The sequence below is a fragment of the Rutilus rutilus genome (assembly GCF_951802725.1).
Source record: "Rutilus rutilus genome assembly, chromosome: 21".
Taxonomy (NCBI): Eukaryota; Metazoa; Chordata; class Actinopteri; order Cypriniformes; family Leuciscidae; genus Rutilus; species Rutilus rutilus.
In genome coordinates, this window is record NC_140226.1 from 12,480,207 (window position 1) to 12,502,579 (window position 22,373).

Genomic DNA, 22,373 nt, shown 5'->3' on the forward strand with positions numbered 1-22,373 from the left:
GGTGAAAGTATTTAAGAGCTATGTCTATGTATTTGAAAAGTAGTACAAGCTTATTTAATAGTCAATGCGGTGCGTTTTGGTTGTACGCATTTTTACATTTTAGCTGCATTTAGCCATTTAAAATTCCAAATGCACCCTTAAGACAAAATCAGCATGAATCATTAAAATTGCAAGCAAATATGTCTGTAGCACTTTGTCAACCCTTTAATCAACAAGAATCAGTCTTATAAATGTACACTTTTATGCAGTATAATTGATTTAATAGGTGTATCAGGACCAAATCCCAGACTTTTCTCTCTTTCGACGCACAATGGCAGCCACGTCTTGTTTCAGTGTGGTTACGCACTGTTCCAGCTGTTCAGAAAAGTCCTTCAGAAGATAGGTATGCTCATCCACAAACAGTCTAAAACCCAACAGGTCTGCTTCTTCCTATGGAGACACAAACGCACAATGCATCGATGCTCTCAACATTACAGTCAAAGCTCGTACACCCCAAAAGACTTTGCTTCGCATGAATGATTATGTTAAACATCTGAACAACAGAGGCTGACTGGCATAATTACACTGGGTTTGTGTCTGCGCAGCCGCTGAAGTTGCCCCCTAACAGAGGTCATGCTGTGGTAAAACACTTTTAAGGCTTTGGCAAATTCAGCATCACAGCTGGGCCTCAGACTGCCTCTTCGTTCCTGCCGACCGCGGTTATTCTCCACACCTGCGGCAGAAAGCGGGAGAATAACAGTGTTGTGAACTGAACAGGAGGCAATATGGTGACCCACTTGTAGAAAAGCTGAGCTGTTGTGTGAATACATTTATGTTCTTGCATGTTTCATGCTTGTTATGTAAGGGATAATGTACAACCAGCCGGTTGTTATCTCAGAATAAACCTCTTGCATCAGCCTGAAGGGGGTTTATTCTGAGATAACAACCGGCTGGATGTGCATTATCCCGCTTATTACACGGCAACTTGCCACATAAGTAAATAATTAGACACGAAATAGTTGAAATATATTATTAGGTCTTTAAGCGCAAAGCTTCCGCGGAGAGAGCAGTTGCTAGCGCGGCAAGTTCAATCTAGACATTTAGGAGATACGGTATACAGTCATACCACTTATTACACAGCATTTCGCCACATAAATAATTATGGAGATGAGAGATATTGATTTCAGATTAAGCTTTTTTTTTATTTGACCTGTTTTTATCTTATAATCCAACAGTGTACAAAACAATTGTCACAAAATGGCAGCAGCAGAGAGAGAGAGCGAGTCCACTATACTGGATGGCATAATTAAACAACTGTACACAAAATATTGATTTGACTGAGTTTTAATATTTTATTAGCTCACCAAAACTTCCACAAAGAAAAAACGTTCCTAGCAAGCGTATAGCGCTGTTGACTTCAGTAACTCGGATGAGCCTGTGTTATCAGTTTTCAGCGGTTGTTATCTGGGAATAACATACCGCTGGATGGCGCGATTGACCAATCAGAATCAAGTATTTCATCTTGACAGCATAATGTACTACTAGATGACTTATTAAAAGTACTCACCATTTCTGGCTGAGTTGAGTTGCTCTCTCAGACAGCCGTTTTCTTTCCTCAGTGCTGCATTGACATTTCTCAGCTGTTCCATATCTTGATGAAGGGCTCGGAGAGATGAGCTGAGGTCAGAGCCTCTGGTTTCTGCAGTCTAAACAAACATAAATACACATCCATAAAATAATTCAGTTTCAGACAATCCCAGCATAACCCTGGCCTAAATGCACATTTATTTGAAACATACACATGGTCGGTTTATTTAAGGAGTATACCGAGTGTTCTGATGCACTGATCTTGTCAATAATGATGTTGTCCTCTTGAGTGATCTTCACCCCATCCATACAGGAGACTAACTCAGAACATCCTTCTACAAACAGAAACATGTTTATTGGAGAAGTTCAAGAATGCCTCAAAGGCAAATGGTTTGGTTTGATTCTTGTTCCAGTTTCTACAGCGTCTTTGTATTTTCCCTTATCAAATGACTTTATTGTCGATCTTAACTCTTTTAAAAAACGTTGCCAGCCACCACAAGCGTTTTTGATCATTTGCACTTTTTTTATATATATATATATATACAGACCCTTTCCAAAAAATTTGAATATCATCATATGGAGAAGTTTATTTCCATAATTCCATTCAAAACATTAAACTTCCATAGATTATAGATTCAGCGCCCACAACTTATACGATTTCAAGTATTTAGTTTTTTATTTGTACATAATTTGGGCTTCCAGCTCATAAAACCCACGAAAACAGGATTTCAAACAATTTGAATATTACATGAAATCACACAGTAATTACACAGTGATACCATGGTCATTGAACCAGGTTTTGGTTATTTTGGCAGTGTGGGCAGGTGCAAATCCTGCTGGAAAATGAAGGAAGCATGAAGTGCTCTGAAAATGTCCTGGTAGACGGCTGCGTTGACTCTGGATTTAATAAAGCACAGTGGACCAAAGTCCTCTTTTCTGATGAGAGCAAATTTTGCATCTCATTTGGAAACCAAGGTCCCAGAGTCTGGAGGAAGAATGGAGAGGCACACAATCCAAGATGCTTGAAGTCCAGTGTGAAGTTTCCACAGTCTGTGTTGGTTTGGGGAGCCATGTCATCGGCTGGTGTTGGTCCACTGTGCTGTCCGCTCAACGCAGCCGTCTACCAGGACATTTTCAGAGCACTTCATGCTTCCTTCAGCAGACAAGCTTTATGGAGATGCTGACTTCATTTTCCAGCAGGATTTGCACCTGCCCACACTGCCAAAATAACCAAAACCTGGTTCAATGACCATGGTATCACTGTGTAATTACTGTGTGATTTCATGTAATATTCGAATTTTTTGAAATCCTGTTTTCGTGGGTTTTATGAGCTGGAAGCCCAAATTATGTACAAATAAACAACTAAATACTTGAAATCGTTTAACCCTCTGGGCGAAAACTTGAACGTTTCGAATTGTTTAATTTTTTTGCTTCATCGGATGGGGGTGAAACTTGGTGACTTTTGTTTTATTACCTATATGAACACACAAAAAAATCAAGGAGATGATTCTGATATGTTAAAGGGTCGTAAAAAAAAAAGTCACACTTAGCTTCCTCCCGCCCGAAAACGGGCGACATAGGAAATGAATGGGAAATACGAAAAAATAGGAAAACTCAGAGAAACTTTTGGTGGTACAAGCTACAGATCAGCCACTGTGCTGAAAAAAAGTGTACAGCAATGAAGGGGTGACACTCTAGAACATCAAGAGTGCAAATAAGACACCCTCCCCCCCACACACACACACCCACACACACACACACACACACACACACACACACACACACACACACACACACACAGAGAAATGAACTGGTAAGACTGAAACAGCCAATTTTGCCCCAAACTATATAAAAATTATATAATCATAATAACTCCAAAACTATAGCAAGGAGAGTCAAAAGGTAGGTATCGTTTGAAAGAACTCTTTTTAAATTTTTTGAAAATATAAATTACATTACATTTGGACATTGTCCTGCCAAGAAACAGCGGATAAAAGACAATATATATATATAATTTTTATTATGATTTTGCATATCTTTCTTATTTGTCATGGAATAACTCAGGAAGGAAATAAGGTAGGAGGAAAATTCTTTTTTAGTGAAGTCCCCCTACATGTTAGCTGCATCTGGATAAAAAAATTATAATTTTTGGATAAAGGAATCAAAAGTTACAGCATTTGGAAAAGAGATAGCCTTTTTGTACAGTCTTTGACACCCCCTCATGGGCAATATTTTCTCCATGAAGAATATCTTGTCATAAAAGCAATAGATTATGTTAATTTTGGGCTCATTTTAATTGTAATAATATGCTGTAAAAAATGAAGTGCCATTTTCAATTATCTGAGAATGTTTCATGAGCTGTATGATGTTTTTGACACATTGCAGTACATTATTTTATAGATTATGAAAAAAAGGAAATTCTATTTATCAGCAAATAACTCAGCAATACTTAAGAGTTTTTCAAAGTGGATACATTCACTGTAAAGTTCAGACTCTAAGCTTTCAAATGACATCAACTTTGTGTTAATCATAAAAATATGGTAAAGAATATTTTCGCAGCTAGGTGGCGCCTGCTGGCGGTACACTCGGTTTTAGAGGGATTACTCAGCACTCGATAGGAGTTAATAAATGTAATTATATGCATTAAAAAGCTGAGATCCTAAGCTTTAAAATGATATATAATTTGTGTTGTTCCATTCAGTGGTTGCTTAGTAATAAAAAAAAATATTTCCGAATGGGAATAAATCAAATAAATAAATAAAAAAGCTATAGGCCGCCTATAGGCGGTTATAGGACATGACACAAATTAATACATTTTGAAGCCACTAGATGGCGCTCTTCTCAGTTGAATTTTTTTTTTTTTTAGGCCTGCACTCTATTTTGATGTGAAATGTTGCATTTATTGAAAAATAAAATAAAATAAATAAAATAAAAATATGTATATTAATTCTAATGGGAAAAATAGCTCATAAAAATTATATAATTAATGCAAAGTATCATAAAAAATTCAAAAAATTCTAAATAATAGTCAGAAAACATTATAGAACAAAAATATATTTGATTGGTTATCCTGGGAAAAAGTAAAGTAAAATTTTAAGGCTTCGCCCGTTTTCGGGCGGGAGGAAGCTAAGTGTGACTATTATACGAAGAAGCCCAGAGGGTTAAGATGTGGGCCCTGAATCTATAATCTATGGAAGTTTAACGTTTTGGAATTATGGAAATAAATAAACTTTTCCATGATATTCAAATTTTTTGGAAAGGGTCTGTATATATTCTAGCTTCATGCATTCTTTTTAATCAACACTTGAATGTGGGTAAGTTTAATTAAAAAACAGCAACATTTTGAGCAAAAAGAGGAGAATTATTATTTTTTTGTCAAAGACTACATCCAGATTGGATTCAGAACGATGATAAAAACATAGATGGAGAAGATTAAGTCCATCAACACCCCTAATGCTTGCACATTCCAATAGCTAGTTCTGGGTCAACATTTCATTCAGTAATATTAGGCAGTATTGATTATTTTATTTAATCTTGATGATCGCGTTATTTGACATAATGCATATGATTACATATGATATTGCTTGTTTCTGCATCTTCCTCGCATGTGTTTTGATCAGGAGATTCTCTTTAGATGAGTAATAGTGCCTCCTATCTTATAACAGTGAAAACGTGGAAAGCCGGAAAATTCCGTCAATGGCGGGAAAAGTTTGGGGTCCGTAAGGTTTTGCTTTAAAAGAAACGATAACTCATATTAAGCAATGACCCATCAAATTAATCAAAATTGTAAGAAAATACATTTGTATAATGTTAAAAAAGGTTTCCATTTCAAATAAATGCAGTTTTCACAAAAATATTAAGCAGCACAAATAAGAAACCTTTTTTTTTTTTTTTGCACCAAACCAACATATTAGAATGATTTCTAAGGGATCATCTAAGGGACACTGAAGACTGGAGTAATGATGCTGAATATTCAGCTTTGCCATCACAAGAATAAATTATATTTTAAAATATATTAAAATAAAAAAAAGTTATTTAAAACTGTAATAATATTTCACAAAATTACTGTTTTATTGTATTTTCTTTAATCAAATCAAAGAGAGAGAATAAGAGACTTATTTCAAAAACATTAAATAAATCTCACCAACCCCAAACTCTTGAATGTTTGAGTGTAATATAGAGGCTTTTACCCTGCAGACCCCACAGCTCCAGCACCAGGGCACTGCTCTGCAGGTAGTTCAGCAGTTCCTGAGAGGTTCTCAAAGCAGTGAACTGGACTCTGTGGTCCATCAGCGGGTTCACATTGTGCCATATCGCTGGAGTGTAGAGGGGCTGCGGGCAGTCAAACACCCGAAACCTGTCAAGCAGAGTTCAAAAGTTCTTTCTTTAGCTCAAATCAAATTTCATTTCAAATCTCAACAGGAATGCAAATCATCAGATATGGCATTATTATGAACTAAAACTAAAATAAAGCTAAAATCAAATCAAATATAAATTTTAGATGGAAAAACAAACTAAATATATATATATTTTTTAAATAAGCTTAAATTACTAACTGAAATAATAATAAAGATATTTAGAAAACAACAAAAAACTAATAAAAATTAGACAATCTGATAACAAAATTACTAAAATTAAACTAAAATTTAAATAAAAACTTTAATGTATACAAATAAAAGCAACATATTATGTCATACATGTCATACACCGCAGTGATCATTATTATGATTAGTGTTCCTAGGTCAAAAATAATCTGGTGATTAATTTAGGTAAATAATCTTGGTTGATAATCAACATTTTACGAGAATTATGGAACTTTTGATATGAACAAGTATTATTACTAATATAAAACAAAAAATAAGCTTTCATAAAATCCATACTAAGCAGTCTTACACAGATACTTCATGAAGAGTTCCATCACTTAATATTCAGCAATATTACTGACCTGACTGCACTGACACTATTGGATGAGAACTCAACTTAGCTGTATGATGACATCACTGCTTTTAGCTGAATTGAACTCATTTCCTAATTGATGTATTTTACAGTTATTGAACCGAAATGAACTGATTTCAACTGTATAATGACTGTTTACTATTGTCCTTTTAAAGCTGCTTTACGCCAGAATTGAATTACATTTGCATCACTGAATCGTTATTTTCCTGTAATAACTGTAAAGCTGCTTTGAAACGACCTGTATTGTATGAAGCGCTATATAAATAACTTACCCAATTTGCACGCCTCTGTTGCGAGCCTCTTTAACCCAGCGTAGGCCACAGCACTGATCCAAAACCAGCTGAAAGTCCAGCCGCTTCCCAAGCAGCTCTGACGGGTCAATAAGGATGTCATCTTCACCCAGGGGCCTGCAAATGATAAATATCATAGCACTACCAATATTTCACTCATGTAAATCAACATTCTCGTTTACATGTAGAAATGTTACCCACAATCCCATGGGGCTGCAGGGCACAAGCTGTGTCTGCAGTATGGCCTCCTCCGTTCCTTCGGGACCCACCACTTCCACCTGCTCCTCCAGAGGGATGCGGAATGCCAGGGACTGCAGCCACAGGTGAGCACTGCCCAGGTGCAGGGGCTCCAGAGGATCCCAGAACGGATCTCTTTCCCTGGGAAGAGGAGCTCGGTCTGCCCCCTCTCCTCCTCCCACCTGCTGCTGGTACGCCTCTTCCATCAGAAACTTACGGTTGACAAATTTGGCTTTGGACCACATCCACACCTGAGAAGACATTGATTTCCAGGGGATTTTTTTACTTTTATAAGGGCAACTTTTCTAAATGCATGCCATCCTTTTCATCTTAAATGTATTAAATAAATGCAATTAGAATAACAAGACACTTTAAGGCTGTCACCAATTGAAATCAGTATCAACAAAATCCAGATGTGGCACAGATGCTTCATCCATTTACACCGCCTGTTTAAAGGCACACTATGTAAATTTTCGCCACTAGAGGTCGCTTATTCAAAACTAAGACGTAGCTTGATGACGCCGTGATTTCGACTCGAGAGCAGTGGAGCTTTTATTATTCCGCAGACGACCTCTTCCGGTCATATATGTGGGGTAACAGTTTAGATACATTTGAGTGTGTGTTGAAAGTTATGTTAATGCTACTCTGTGCGTTCGCTACTATGCGGCTACTATGAGACACTTGTTACACTGCAGTAAGCTGGATCGATATAAGGTATGGCAAAACATCGCGGTAAATCAAGAACACGAGATTTAAACGTCTAATAAGACAAAATATATTAAAGCGTCATTGGTGTTTCCATGGTTTCTACAGATTAAAAACAGAAATCGACGGTAACGCGGGTATGATGTCATTGATAGGCGACGTTAAAACTGCTTATTTCTCTGGATTTAAACATTCTTAGAAACATTTGGGATAATGTAGGTGCACAACTCAACAAAATATATAACATTGTTCTAGTGGTTTTTGGATATTTTAATCCAAAAATCTTACAGATAATGCCTTTAATGCAGTTTAGAGATGCATTTACACTGCAGTAACAATTTCATAAATAACATTATGAGATTAATGTTTTAAATAGACAATGTACTGAATAGAAAAACATTAAATACTGTAAAAAAATGACATTATACTTTATGAAAATAAAACTGCCAGTGGCTCATAGTAAAGGTAATAGCCCCTTAGTCACTTTCTTAATGTGCGAGTCAATTTGATTTTTTCAAAAATCCTAATCCATTCAGGAATGAAACAAGTGACTGTTGTTGTATTACAAATTTATTAAATGTTTAATTTAGTTTTCAACATTAAAAGTTAAGACTTTGATTTTAAGTAGGGTAAGTTTCTAGCTAGAGACTCCGGCCAGTCCTGTTTTCTCTATTGTGTTTTAAATGAGTCAGATCACTGAGATTCTCACCTTTCGGAGCCCAGACATTGAATCGTTAGGTTGATTGGATTAGCTGAAGGGGAGACTTTCACCTTTTGTCTTTAATGGCTCTGGGATGGCTCTTGGAACCGGAGTTCCTGGCCAGTATCAGCATTTGAATAGTTACGCTGATTCAATTGGGACTGGTAGCGATCTCAGAGTAGGGTGTGTTCCTACTTCATTTGCATGCTTTGTTCAGAGTCTCCGCCTCTATGTAATCCCTCCCCCTTGGAATGTATATAGCCACAATGCATACTGTATTAGATTTAGATTTTGTTGGATGAACTACAGCCACGCTCAATAAAGAATAACTTCTGTTTGAACGCGATCCCAACGTCTCCTGGTCTGCTTTGAAGAAGGAAAAAGTTCCCAACATTGTCTTTATGACTGGCCCATTGAATCATCGAAAATGCTTAATCATTCAGGTACAAAATATCACTGTAATGATAGGAGAGGCAACGGTTCTGCTGTTGATACTGACAATATTGTGTCTAAAATGTACGTCACTAAATATTAACTTAAACAAAGTCTATTTTTAATTTATTATATACCACTAGATAAAGTATAAAATAGTGATGATCTCAAAAAGGCTCAAGCATCTGGCTCAAGGCTGCTCCGGTAGACAGTCATGGTATTTCAAAACTGGATTGCCCGACCTAAAATCAGACAGATGGCCACATAAACAGAACTTTTTATAAAAGTCTTAAAGGCACAGCAGCAAAAACTGCCTGTTTTAATATATGGGTCAGAGAGAGGGCGGACAATATGCATGTAAAATTAAACTACAACTGTCTTTGGTGCAAAAAACACTGAGTAGTATTATAAGAGAACTTAAGGGCAATGAATAAAAGTAAAAAAAAAAAAAAAAGTATGGTTCCTTTAAAAGTTTCGGTGCTAAATTGATATCGGGTGAGACATGGAAAGTTTTTGTGCATGTTGTGAGATAATATAACATCCATGCCCTTGTGATTCTGCTCTACATCTGATTCTGTAATCGCATTAGTCTCTTATTCAATTACACCAGTCCATGTTTTCAAAAACATCTAATTCCATCTAGGAAAATCACATCACCTGACATCTGCGTCAAACACTGGTTGGCAGCAAGATAGTTCTGTAAACTGAGAAAGAGACACTATTTCCAGCTACTTTGATGCCCACTTTTTTCACTACTTTTAAGTGTTGTGCATTTCCAAAAATCAAAGGAGCTTCTTATCCGTAATTGATTTAAATTCCCACAGAATCATAATTCTCACCTGTTTGCTCTCTACAGATGTCACTCGCACCGCAATGTCCTTCTCCAGGTCATGACCCTTAGAGTCTGTCATTGCCAGATTCTTGATTTCCAATTTGAATTCAACTCCCTGAAAAGATCAAGATTTAAAGGTGCACTGCATTATTTTTACCTTTGGCTACAGTATGATAGCCTTATAGAGGCTTGTACATATACTGTGGATGCAACATCACAAAAATGTTTTCAATTAACTCCAGCATTGTAAAAATAACCAAGTTAGGTATCAGGAACCAGAGTGATAAAGTAAGTAGCGTTTTTTTTTTTTTTTTGCTATGGTTTAAACTTCACTGTAGTGAATCTTTGAACTCCATTTCATACTAAGAGGCATTTTCCAGCTACTGTTTGTCAAAAATGAATGGATATACTTTACATGATTGCAAGTTCAGTAACTGTACTCACCTTCTTTAACTCTTTACTCATTTGATTAGCTTCTGTCACCATGGGCATCAGCTTTATATAGTCATAGAACACAGGCAGTAGACTGGGGTCAGGCTGGTGTGGCCCTGCAAGTGATGTTATTGTTAACTAAAACTAAAACTATTAAAATCATTTTTCTTCATAAAAGAAAAATAGAATAATGTCGCCTTGGCATTTAACTGAAATAAGTTGAAGTTTCTAAAATTACTAAAACCAAAACTGAAATAAAAATGATTTAGACTTATATTTTTTTAAAGCACACAGAATGGCTAAAACATTCAAATGAAAATATACAAAAAACAAAAGCGAATTATTAATTAAGTAAAAAATATTTGATGACAGGCCGTTGAATTTTTAGTAATGCGGCCACGATGAGAAGCGGAGTCTTTCTTATGCATCTCATCCCATGCCTCCGTCGCTAATTGCAAATTCCAATGTCATTTTAGAACAATTAATGGGGGCTTGAGCCATTGATAGCGCACTAATGTAGTTATTAATGAGAGAGAGAGAGAGAGAGAGAGAGAGAGAGAGAGAGAGAGAGAGAGAGAGAGAGAGAGAGAGATTAAGCGTGTGTGAATTACCTGAGTCTGTGAGTCTCTCAACAGTGTTCGGCACCAGCGTCTACTAATAGCTAAAATGCTTTCAGTACCAAATAAAACTTAATTTTGTGGCAAAAAATATGGAAATAATTTGTTGTTTCTATCCTATTGTTTACTATATTTATTTGCTTGTTCGGGATAGTTTTCGGGTTTTGGTTCTTTTTCTGTTTTAGTCTGTAAGGACCTTTGAAATAACTGAAATAATTTGGTCAAGACCTGTCTGGAACTACTTCAGCCGTGTGTTTCCCTGAAAATACTTAGAACGTTTGTCAACCAATCAGATTCAAATATTCAACAGCCCCATAGTATAGTATATAAATAATACTACAATAACACTGGATGCATCTAAATTAAACCAAACCTAAAGATATCTAATAATAAAAAAAGACATTTCAATCGATTTAAATCCAAACCCCACACATACGTTGGCCCTGATCTTCACACAGAGACTGAATGTGGAAGCCCTCGGCCTCTGCCAGCTCCGACTGGAAGTAATCGTAGTCATAGCGACTCCAGTCCTCTCCTGAGCGCTCCGATGGGAAGCCAATGAACAGGTAAGTGCTGTTCGAACCCAGGACAAGTCGATCCTTCATCAGTACAGAACAAAGGTAGGTTAACGATAAGCCAAAACTCAACTTGGTAATTCACACAGATCACCATTACGATTCATACTTGAAAAATGTCTGTATGATTAAAGTACATATAGAAAATAATACAGATACAGATAATTAAACACACCAAATGCTGCAGCTCTATCCTTTTAGATACCGGCACTCCATTCACAATGACCTTTGACCCGGACACAGGAGTAATTGAAACTCTCCTTTGCTGGTTTGAGAACACAGCATGTTTCTCCTGAATGCTGAAATCAGGAAATCCAAATGACATTTTTTTTAAATAAATGTTTCATATATATCGTTAATGTTTATTCTGGGGTGCATTTCATATTGGGATGCAATCTATTCATCTTTCCCATGCTTGACTTACCCTAGACCCTTAATAGAGATCACTCTGGGCGAGTTGTCTGCCAGACCAATATCCCATTCACCTTCTCATAGAAAGATATAAATTACATATTGCATTTAGTTAATATATGGATATGATATAACTGGTCTGAGGTCACTATTATAAGACAAACTCACCTTCCTGTATGAATAGCTTCACCACACCAGAAAGCTGGGCATCCTCATTGATGTTCATTATGTACGGATGCATCTGCATCATCCTTCGTTCCTAAAACGGAAAGAGATTTTTGAGAGATTGGTGTTTAAATGAGGGAAAGGATTTGTGATTGCTAGGGGAGAATTGTCCATAACGGTGTTGTTATTTTTAACTAAAACTATTCAAAATTGTTGTTATAAATTAAAATAAAATATAAAGTTTTTATTAAGTTCCTTAATGATTAAGCATTTTCGAATGAATTGGGTGAGTCAATGATTCAATGACCCAATCATAAAGACAGTCACTTGCTTCGTTCCTAAATTAATTTAGAAAATGAATGAAAAAAAAATGCCAATTTTGAATGAATCAGTTTAATGAAGGAATCAATGATGCACTTGTTAAGACAGTGACTTGCCGCCACCAAAGGCTGGTTTTAGTTTCTAGTTTTGATTTCAAGTATAATTTATTTTTCGCCACTATTTCATGTTTCTATAGTGAGTATATTTTATATTTAAAACATTAATCTTATAACGTTATATATTTAATTGCAGTGTAAATGCATTCATGGCATCTCTGAGCTGCTTTAAACAGTCTGTGTAAATACATCTAAACGCCACTTCTGAATATAAGAATATAAAATAAACAAAAATTAGAAATCGGAAATAAAACAAGTCGACGAACTAAAACTAAAATAAATGTAAATTAAAGCGAAATAGAAACTAAATAGAAATAGAAAAATGACAAAAGCAAATAACAAAATTACTACAACTTAAAGGGATAGTTCACCCAAAAATGAAAATTGGAGAATGAAGAATGTTTGTAACCAAACAGATCTCGGTCCCCATTGACTACCATAGTATATTTTTTTCCTACTATGGAAGTCAATGGGGACTGAGATCTGTTGATTACAAACATTTTTCCAAATATCTTCCTTTGTGTTCAGCAGAACAAAGAAACTCTTACAGGTTTGGAACAACTTGAGGGTGAGTAAATGATGACAGAATTTTCATTTTTGGGTGAACTATCCCTTTTAACTAAAATTAAAATACAAGCCATTTCAAACTAGTAATCAATTCTAAAATTCTGTAAATAATACTAAAAATAAGTCACTTTGGATAAAAGACTCTAATGGCTCATTATTTACTCATTCCAGCATGCTCACTACTGCATATCTATCAGGATTCCTGTCTTGTGTTCCCCTTGTCTTGTGTGGACTTTTATGTTATTTCCTGTTTTGCACCATTTGTAGTCCTTTGTAGTTTTTCATGTTGATCAGTCTCCCCAGGTGTATCTTGTTTTCTCATTACCTTGTTAAGCTTGTTTGCCCCTGTGTGTATTTATACCGCTTGTGTTTCACTTGTTACTTTGTCAGTTGTTGTACATGTAATGGTTGCTTCTGGTTCTGTTCTCCTCGTGGTTCTGTTCCTTTCTTCCTTGAGTTCTTTATCTGTTTAATGTGTTACTTTATTAAAAACCCTGCATTTAGTTTCTCGCCTTCGCCTGGTTTCTCCGGCTCATTACAATATCTACTGATGTACTGCATTTAAGTGATGCTTATATTGTACCTAAAACATTTTTGGAGAGTCAGAATGAAATACATATCTATAGGTCATACATGCAAACATGTCAACATCTCAGTGTTGAATTAATTAGCCCCTTACAAAAGAATAGAAGTTTGTATAAATATTTTGTTTAAACTGTGAATTCTCTGAGATCATGTACCATTACTGGTTTAAGAGGCCAACTTTAGACATAAATTAATATTTATTGTGTATTTTCTATGGAGGAAGTCATTTTGGAGGACACTTACATTTATGAATTTTGCATATGCATTCAAAGCGTTAATGAATTCAGTATATATGTTCCCAGGCATTTCTGTGAGAAACTTGTAAGTGTTTTAAATCACAAATTAAGTCACACCATGTAAAAGAGCATCCTTGTTTACCTGTGTTATAGTTGCATACTGAGTCTCCCAGTCTTTTAAGGCCTCTTGAAGATGCTGTTCCCACAATGTCTGAATAGCTCGAATCTGCAGTTCATTATGAGTCAACAATCGCCGCAGCTCCTCTACAACAGACAACACTTTGAATTAGATGTAATGTACTCGCATTTAAAATGTCCTTGTATTTCTACCACCTTACATACTCGTCTCATCATCAGCTTTACGGCCCTCTTGGCCCAGTCGGCTTAGCCTCATAAGTAGTTTTGCATTTTCTGCCTTGAGTTCCTTCACCAGCCGTTCTGTGGGACTCTCATTCACCACGGCTTTATTCTGGATCCGCTTGGCCCTGAAAAGAAGGACATTCGACAATGCCTATGTTAGAATATATTACGTATATTAGGCTGACGCAAAACTAAATACAGTAATGACTAAATGTATGTAACTTTTTATTTAAGAACCCACCTCTCTGCATATCGAAGAGTAGAAAGAGACTCTTCATAGCAAATATCTGCAGGACTTAAGGTTGCAATCTGTGAACGAGGATCAATGCAAATTCTTTCATTCTAAAACATCACAACGACATTGTTCTAGTTAAGTTTGCCTCAGCCATTAAATTGAAAAAACTATGGGCAAAGGTACTTACCATGACGGTTCGACTGTTACCACCAAGAGCAGACTGCAGTAATTTGGTGAGGACAGAGTCTCTATAAGGAATGTGAACTACTTTCTTCCCAAGAGCAGTGTCTGCTAGAGCGCTTTACAGACAGATAAATGCAAAACAATTAACGACAGTTACTTTAACAATTAACACAAATCAAACGACAGTGGCCCCAAAATGTATTTGGACACATAGGCCACAATTAAAAGTTATTAGCAAAATTAACCCTGACCCCACTTTTTATACGGCTAATCACTAAATAAATAAATAAATCTGTGGGCATGATATATTGACTTAAAATTAAATTATTTTAGTCTTACAGTATATAATTAGCTTCAGCTAAGTAAAAAATAGTCCATTATAATGTACAAAACAATCAACCAAACAACAAGATGAACACTGCAATAATATTACAGTAATATTAGTAATAAAGTCCTAAAGGTCATTTTCACAATCAATATCAGAGATATAAGAATGCATACAGTCAAACCAAAATTTATTAAGACACCTTCAACATTTCTCACATTATCACAGTTTATTCGCTATAGTTTAGAAAACGGTAATAAAACATGACAAGAACTGTTAGACTGTCTCACAAATGAATTAGGTTGAATATCTGTCAGTTGTTAAATTTAAGTACACAATTAGATAATAGCAATTTAGGTCAACCAATTACCAAGCAATGCTTAATTTTGTTTAGTCTGTGCTGTGCTGAACATTAGCAATTAAAGAAAAAAACACTTAAGCAAAGCATGGTCAGTTCAAAGTGTCTGAATACATTTTGGTCCCAAATTTGTATACATTTAACTGGTAGTCCACTACATGAAGACTTTTTTGGTTATAATATGTCACAGTTTACTTTATTTTGCTATCCTCACTTAAATGAACTATAGTGTCCTGCACACACTAGTTAAAAAAAGAAAGAAAAATGATTTCTGGTGTCTGAATAATTTTTGGTTTAACTGTATATACGCTCACCGGCCACTTTATTAGGTACACCTTGCTAGTACCGGGTAGGACCCCCTTTTACCTTCAGAACTGCCTTAATTCGTCATGGCATAGATTCTGGAAACATTTCTCCGAGATTTTGGTCCATATTGAAATGATAGCATCCGTGATGTGAATCTCCCTTTCCACCACATCCCAAAGGTGCTCTATTGGGTTGAGATCTGATGACTGTGGAGGCCATTTGAGTTTAGTGAACTCATTGTCATGTTCAAGAAACCAGTTTGAGATGATTTGAGCTTTGTGACCTGTTGCGTTATCCTGCTTTAAGAAGCCATTAAAAAAGATGGGTACACTGTGGTCATAAAGGGATGGACATGGTCAGCAACAGTACTCCGGTAGGCTGTGGCATTTAAACAATGCTCATTTGGTACCAAGGGGCCCAAAGTGTGCCAAGAAAACATCCCTGACACCATAACACCACCATCAACCTGAACCGTTGATACAAGTTAAGATGGATCCAAGCTTTCATGTTGTTTACACTAAATTCGGACCCTACCATCTGAATGTTGCAGCAGAAATAGAGACTCATCAAACCAAGCAACGTTTTCCCAATCTTCTATTGTTTAATTTTGGTGAGCCCGTACAATTGTAGCCTCAGTTTCTTGATCTTAGCTGACAGGAGTGTGATCTTCCGCTGCTGTAGCTCGTCTGCTTCAAGGTTGGACGTGTTGTGTGTTCAGAGATACTCTTCTGCAGAACTCGGTTATTTGAGTTACTGTTGCCTTTCTATCAACTCGAACCAGTCTGGCGATTTCTCCTCTGACATCTGTCATCAACAAGGCATTTTCACCCACAGAACTGCTGCTCAATGGATATTTCCTCTTTTTCAGGCCATTCTCTGTAAACCCTAGAGATGGTTGCGCATGAAAGTCCCAGTAGATCAGCAGTTTCTGAAATACTCAGACCAAGCCCGTCTGGCACCAACAACCATGCCACATTCAAAGTCACTTAAATCACCTTCCTTCCTCATTCGGATGCTCAGTTTGAACGTCAGCAGATTGCCTTGACAGTGGGTGCTTCTCAATACTCAAAATGATGCTTCCTCATTTCCTTGTTCCTACGTCCTCCAGCCCGTGACCCGCAAACTGATCGTACTCAGCCATTTTAAAGGACATCTCAATTATCTAGTTGCACCGAGAGGATGCAAGGAACGAGGAGTGAGTAAGGAAACGAGGATGCACAAATAAGAAATGAGAAGCACCTTGTGTCTACTTGCCTAATGGCACTGAGTTGCTGTCATGTGATTGGTTGATTAGATATTTGCGCAAACGAGCAGTTCAAAAGGTGTACCTAATAAAGTGGCCAGTGAGTGTATATACACACACTATAGGTTCTATAGTATGTATCTGCTGACCTGATGACATTTCCAAGTGTAGTTAAACTGAGATTGATCGCAGTGCCCTCTTTAAGCCTGTCGGCCTCTGACCCTGATGACCTTTGTCTCTCACTACCAGCCAAGTCCACTAGGTAAATGTTGGACTGTTTGGTGATGCACTCCTTTGAGAAGATCTACAAGCACAGTGAGCATACAAGTAAAGAATCTGTGAGAAAACTGCAGATCATGTAGAATATGAGGCCCCATTTTACACTTGTCATTAAAACGCAGCCTATATCTGAATTTTGTCCACAAATGCATTGAAAAGACAGATCGGATCTCTGCCCCATGGTTGCAGAAGGTTTTCTAAAAGAAACGCTATCATTTCACTTATAATCAATAAATTAATTTCAGTTCAGCAGGAGCTCACATACTGAGCAGTGTTTTTTGGAATTCATTTTTAGTTTTGTATTTTCCATTTTAATTGTATAAAAAAAAAAAATTAATTTCGGTAGGTGGTTTGAAAATTCTATTTCAAGTAACAAACATTTTTTATGGTTTTAGATAACCTATAACCTATACCGTTGCAACCTATACCTAAATAAACAGTTAATCGACACTTCACGGTTAGTTAATTGCAGTTATATTTTATGTTTTGCAGATCCAATCTTTTACATGGATACAGAAGCTACTTAACGTGGACGAATGTAAACATGCTATGTTCTGATTGGGTGAACGCATGTTAATGCCAAGTGTAAACAATGCTAGTCAGTTGGCAGAAAGGACACCTGTTTGAGCTGGACGATGATGAGCATGTGCGAGCGACTGCTGTTGGCGTTCATGTGTGTGGCTGCAGTGGTGCGCGTGCGTGTTCCCTGCTCCATCAGCTGCTCCACCTGTACCGCACTGTCGCAGGGCACCCGCTTTAGCCCCTCCACGTAGAAACCCCTCTGTTGGTCCTCTCTCACCCGCAGACCACCCGCAGATCGGCTGATCTTCGACAGCAGGTCTACAACCTGAGCAAAGTTTGAAGTGTCACTCAAGTCATGTAAAACATCACTTTAAACATCAGCAAGTCATCATTTAGCAGACGGTTTCATCCAAAGTACACTTACTACAAATAAATTGGGGACTGGACCACAGTTAAAACTGTTAACCATGAATGAATTTGTTTCAGATAAGGGTGAATTCTTACCTGTTCATTGTAGATTTCCAACATGCTGAAAAAAACCTGTAGTTGGTTAAAAAAAAGAAGTATTTTTAAGGTAAAAAGTAATGGTATTTTTGTATGTATTACATTTTTTAGGGTCACCTATTGTAATCGTCAGTGTTCTTCATCTGCTGAAGTCTATGGCAGCCCATAGAACCATATGGTAAAAAGTTGTTAAATTTGGCACACAGATAGAGGACAATCTGAACATTTACACAGCAATTTTGGAGTCTCTAACTCAATCTCTCCAGCACAGCCAACTGTCCAAATTTGCACTAATATTTATGCCCTATGATGTCACCCTATGATGTAAGTTTCTGTCACAAAAAAACTTTCCGCCACTTTGAATTTTTCGGAAAAAAAATACTTTTTCGAATTTGTCCTAGACGGTTTGTCCGACTTTCATGAAAATCAAACCAGATCATCTTCAGACCATGCCGACAAAAAAACATGGAATTCAAGTTGATTAGTCAAACTGTTCTAAAATAACTTGCAACAAAATTATACAAAAAGTGTTATGACAACCATGACCTGAGAGTACCTGCACAGTTTTGGTACAGTGCCACCTAGTTGACCTGAGAGTACCTGCACAGTTTTGGTACAGTGCCACCTAGTGGTAAGGAGATACGAAAAATGGCTTATATTTGCTTATTACTTCTGAACAGTTTGGCCAAGATTCGGTGCAGCATACAGTCGAACAATAACCCAGTTTTCCCACGTCAGCCATTTAGATTTTTTTCCTAAAAAGCTACACTATATTGCCAAAAGTATTGGGACACCCCTCCAAATCATTGAATTCAGGTGTTCCAATCACTTCCATGGCCACAGGTGTATAAAATCAAGCGCCTAGGCACGCAGACTGCTTCTACAAACATTTGTGAAAGCTCAGTGATTTCAAGCATGGTATAGTGATAGGTTGCCACCTGTGCAATAAGTCCATTCGTGAAATTTCCTCACTACTAAATATTCCACGGTCAACTGTTAGTGGTATTATAACAAAGTGAAAGCAATTGGGAACAATTACAACTCAGCCACGTAAAATCACAGAGCGGGGTCAGAGCATACTGAGGCACACAGTGCGCAGTCAATAGCTACAGACATCCAAACTTTGTGTGGCCTTCAGATTAGCTCAAGAACAGTGCGTAGAGAGCTTCATGGAATGGGTTTCCATGGCCGAGCAGCTGCATCCAAGCCTTACATCACCAAGTGTAATGCTAAGTGTCGGATGCAGTGGTGTAAAGCACGTCACCACTGGACTCTAGAGCAGTGGAGATGTGTTCTCTGGAGTGACAAATCACACTTCTCTCTCTGGCAATCCGATGGACGAGGAGAACGGTACTTGCCTGACTGCATTGTGCCAAGTATAAACTTTGGTGGAGGGGGGATTACAGTGTGGGGTTGTTTTTCAGGGGTTGGGCTTGGCCCCTTAGTTCCAGTGAAAGAAACTCTTAATGGTTCACCATTCCAAGACATTTTGGACAATTTCATGCTCCCAACTTTGCGGGAACAGTTTGGGGATGGCCCCTTCCTGTTCCAACATGACTGCGCACCAGTGCACACATCAAAGTCCATAAAGACATGGATGAGAAAGTTTGGTGTGGAGGAACTTGACTGGCCTGCACAGAGTCCTGACCTCAACCCGATAGAACACCTTTGGGATGAATAAGTGCGGAGACTGCGAGCCAGGCCTTCTCGTCCAACATCAGTGCCTGACCTCACAAATGCGCTTCTAGAAGAATGGTCAAAAATTCCCATTAACATCACACTTCTAAACCTTGTGGAAAGCCTTCCCAGAAGAGTTGAAGCTGTTATAGCTGCAAAGGGTGGGTCAACTCCATATTAAACTCTATGGATTAAGAATGAGATTTCATTAAAGGTTATGAGCATGTAAAGGCCCAAAACGTTTGGCAATATAGTGTATATTTTATGAACGCATTGGCGTATCGTTACGAAATTTGGTATGTGTCTTCGGCACAATGCCCTGAATATCCTCAAAATGTTTCGGGGCTGCACCACTTTGTGGTAAAAAATTATAATGAAATTTCTAAAAATGCTAATAGCTTTTCATTAGTTTGAGCCTATTGTCATGAGAGTGATCTTGATAAATCCATGGGATCATGCAGAGACCATTGATACAAATTATGTCATAATTGGCTGAACTTCCTGTCCACCCTTTTGATTTTTTTTTATTTAAAAATCCACCTTTTCAAACTACTCCAAGACCAACTTCCATTGAAGTTAAAACTTTGAATTCACCTAATTCGACTGGCAAAAAGTTATAGATTTCATGTCGATAGACAAACCGTTTTCTTTTCCCGTGTCAACGAATTTGATGGCATAATGCCAAACTGCATCTGAGGGTGCTTTCACATCTGTAGTTCAGTTCATTTGGTCCAGACCAAGTGCAAAAAATCATACATTGTAACATTTCTCAGCCGTTTTGGTTCCTTTACACACCACACTGATTGCTCTGGTCCGAATTAGTTGATGAGTTGGTGAAACAAACCAAAATGCAGTGAATTTATGTAATTTATCCTTCTAGTAACATTTGTCTTCAGCATGTTTTTAAATTAATTCTAAATTGCATCAAACAAATAGAAACAGACTTTTACAAAGCATTGCATTATTTAGCATGACTCAAAATAAATCATCTTGAATATGACTGACAAACCTGACACTGCCTGCTGTCTTGTGTGCTCCTGATAGACTGAAATAGTCTCTCACAGAGGGTGGGTATGAGGCCTTTGTTAGAACCATAACCGACCATGGAGTAACTCTTCCCAGAGCCAGTCTGCCCATATGCCAGTAATGTGGCATTGTAGCCCTGCAGTGCATTATCCAGAATGCCTTGCCCCAAATCCAGAAACACACTTGTCTGTAAATGACCACAGGGGATTGAATCAAATAGAAACTTTGTTAGCTCAGCTGTTACCAGTTAAGCACACATTTTATCATTGTAAACATTCCCAAAGATGCATCCTCTTTTGCAAGGTGAGATAACATCTATAAAACCTGATGTTACCTGGTCTGCATAGCGCCCACCTGCCTCCTCAGGTACAAACAGACCATCTTTGTTTCTACTGAAGCCGCTATGGGACCAGTAAGTGTAGTCGAAAGTGAAGGTACGGGTGTTCTGCGGGTTACGAGGGTCCTGAATACTGATGTTGTTCGAGGTCATTGAGATCACACAGCGACTGCCTGCATCCCGCTCTCTCTGTATAACCAAGAAAAAGCTTCAAAGTCTCAAAGCTGTTCTTGCATCTCAACATAGTCAACCTGTTAAATTGGACAACCAAATTAACCTTAAAATGCATTCATGCACACCTTACTATATACCTTTGCAGTATTTGAGATGAACTGGCTGTACTAACCTTATTGAAAGGCCTGACTCTGACTGCCACTTTCACACAGTCCTTGCTGGCCATTTCGATTCCCCTCACCCTCATGCTCACGTGGATACTTCGGACACAGAAAACACAGAATGAGTGTCAGAGCAACAGGATGAAACCTGAGCACTTTGTTACGCTCATTTTCTACCAGGGCCCAGCAAGATGAATAATACAGTACCCTTAGTTTCTGTAAAGATCACTTCCACACAGTCTCAATGCTTTAAACATGGAAGTAAACCTTAGAATGAAGGGCTCTTTAGCCATGCCTCATTTAGGACACTCTAGCTACTTAGATGAAGAGTTTCTTGGCCTTGTATTCAACAGCTGTTTGTATAATTGCTGGTTGTAAGTGGTGATTGCTAGCTATTTCTTGTGTTGCTTATACTTAGGGTTGACTTGGGCAAGGAAAGAGCAACCCAAAACACACTAAAATGACTTGTATAACCTTAGTAACCTCATTGCAACGCCCTGCCAACTACAATCAACATACTACTAGCAGTGCTATTATAAAACCACTATACATACAGTATATTGCATCTTGGTTACAAGTCATTTTAAGGTCTTTTATTTTTTGCAGGAAAACAGTAAAATGGTTGAATCAGTACCTCTGAAGAACTACAATACATCAAGATTGTAAATTCGTGTTCTGTATTTGAAAGCAAACAGGCATTACAAATAAGTTCACAATGTTGTTCAAAATAAAATGCATGTATTTGAAGGAAAATAAATGTACATTATTGTCTGCAATGAACAAACTATGTTCACCTGTTAAAGACCTCAAGATAGAGGAGACCATGTGCCAAGCATCAAAGCAAGAAGTCCACCCATGTAATATGGATGATTTTATAACACTTAACCAATTTAAATTATTCATGTTTATGAATTATCACCCAAGTGGTACAACCATAAAT

General features: G+C 37.4%; 1 protein-coding gene across 1 annotated transcript; it reads right to left on the bottom strand.

The window, feature by feature from the left end:
• Positions 1–180: 180 nt before the first annotated feature.
• Positions 181–21,521, bottom strand: kif28 (kinesin family member 28). Its single transcript, XM_084393938.1, has 23 exons — positions 21,445–21,521; positions 21,096–21,287; positions 20,745–20,948; positions 18,059–18,094; positions 17,652–17,879; positions 16,903–17,057; positions 14,526–14,637; positions 14,345–14,412; positions 14,086–14,228; positions 13,886–14,007; positions 11,922–12,012; positions 11,767–11,827; positions 11,518–11,641; positions 11,204–11,366; positions 10,163–10,266; positions 9,726–9,833; positions 7,014–7,300; positions 6,795–6,929; positions 5,757–5,923; positions 1,807–1,901; positions 1,547–1,685; positions 564–712; positions 181–429 (listed from the first exon to the last, which is right to left on the bottom strand). The coding sequence occupies exons 1-23, from the start codon at positions 21,517–21,519 to the stop codon at positions 271–273; spliced, it is 3,117 nt and encodes a 1,038-aa protein (XP_084250064.1). The 5' UTR covers positions 21,520–21,521; the 3' UTR covers positions 181–270.
• Positions 21,522–22,373: the final 852 nt, after the last annotated feature.

What these genes read in the sequence shown, in the direction of transcription:
- kif28 (XM_084393938.1), bottom strand. Translation starts at nt 21,519, where the DNA reads ATGAGGGTGAGGGGAATCGAAATGGCCAGCAAGGACTGTGTGAAAGTG. An exon ending in GTGGGCGCTATGCAGACCAG is followed by an intron (nt 20,949 to 21,095) that starts GTAACATCAGGT and finishes GGTCATTTACAG; the next exon opens with ACAAGTGTGTTTCTGGATTT. An exon ending in TAAAGCTGATGATGAGACGA is followed by an intron (nt 14,008 to 14,085) that starts GTATGTAAGGTG and finishes TGTCTGTTGTAG; the next exon opens with AGGAGCTGCGGCGATTGTTG.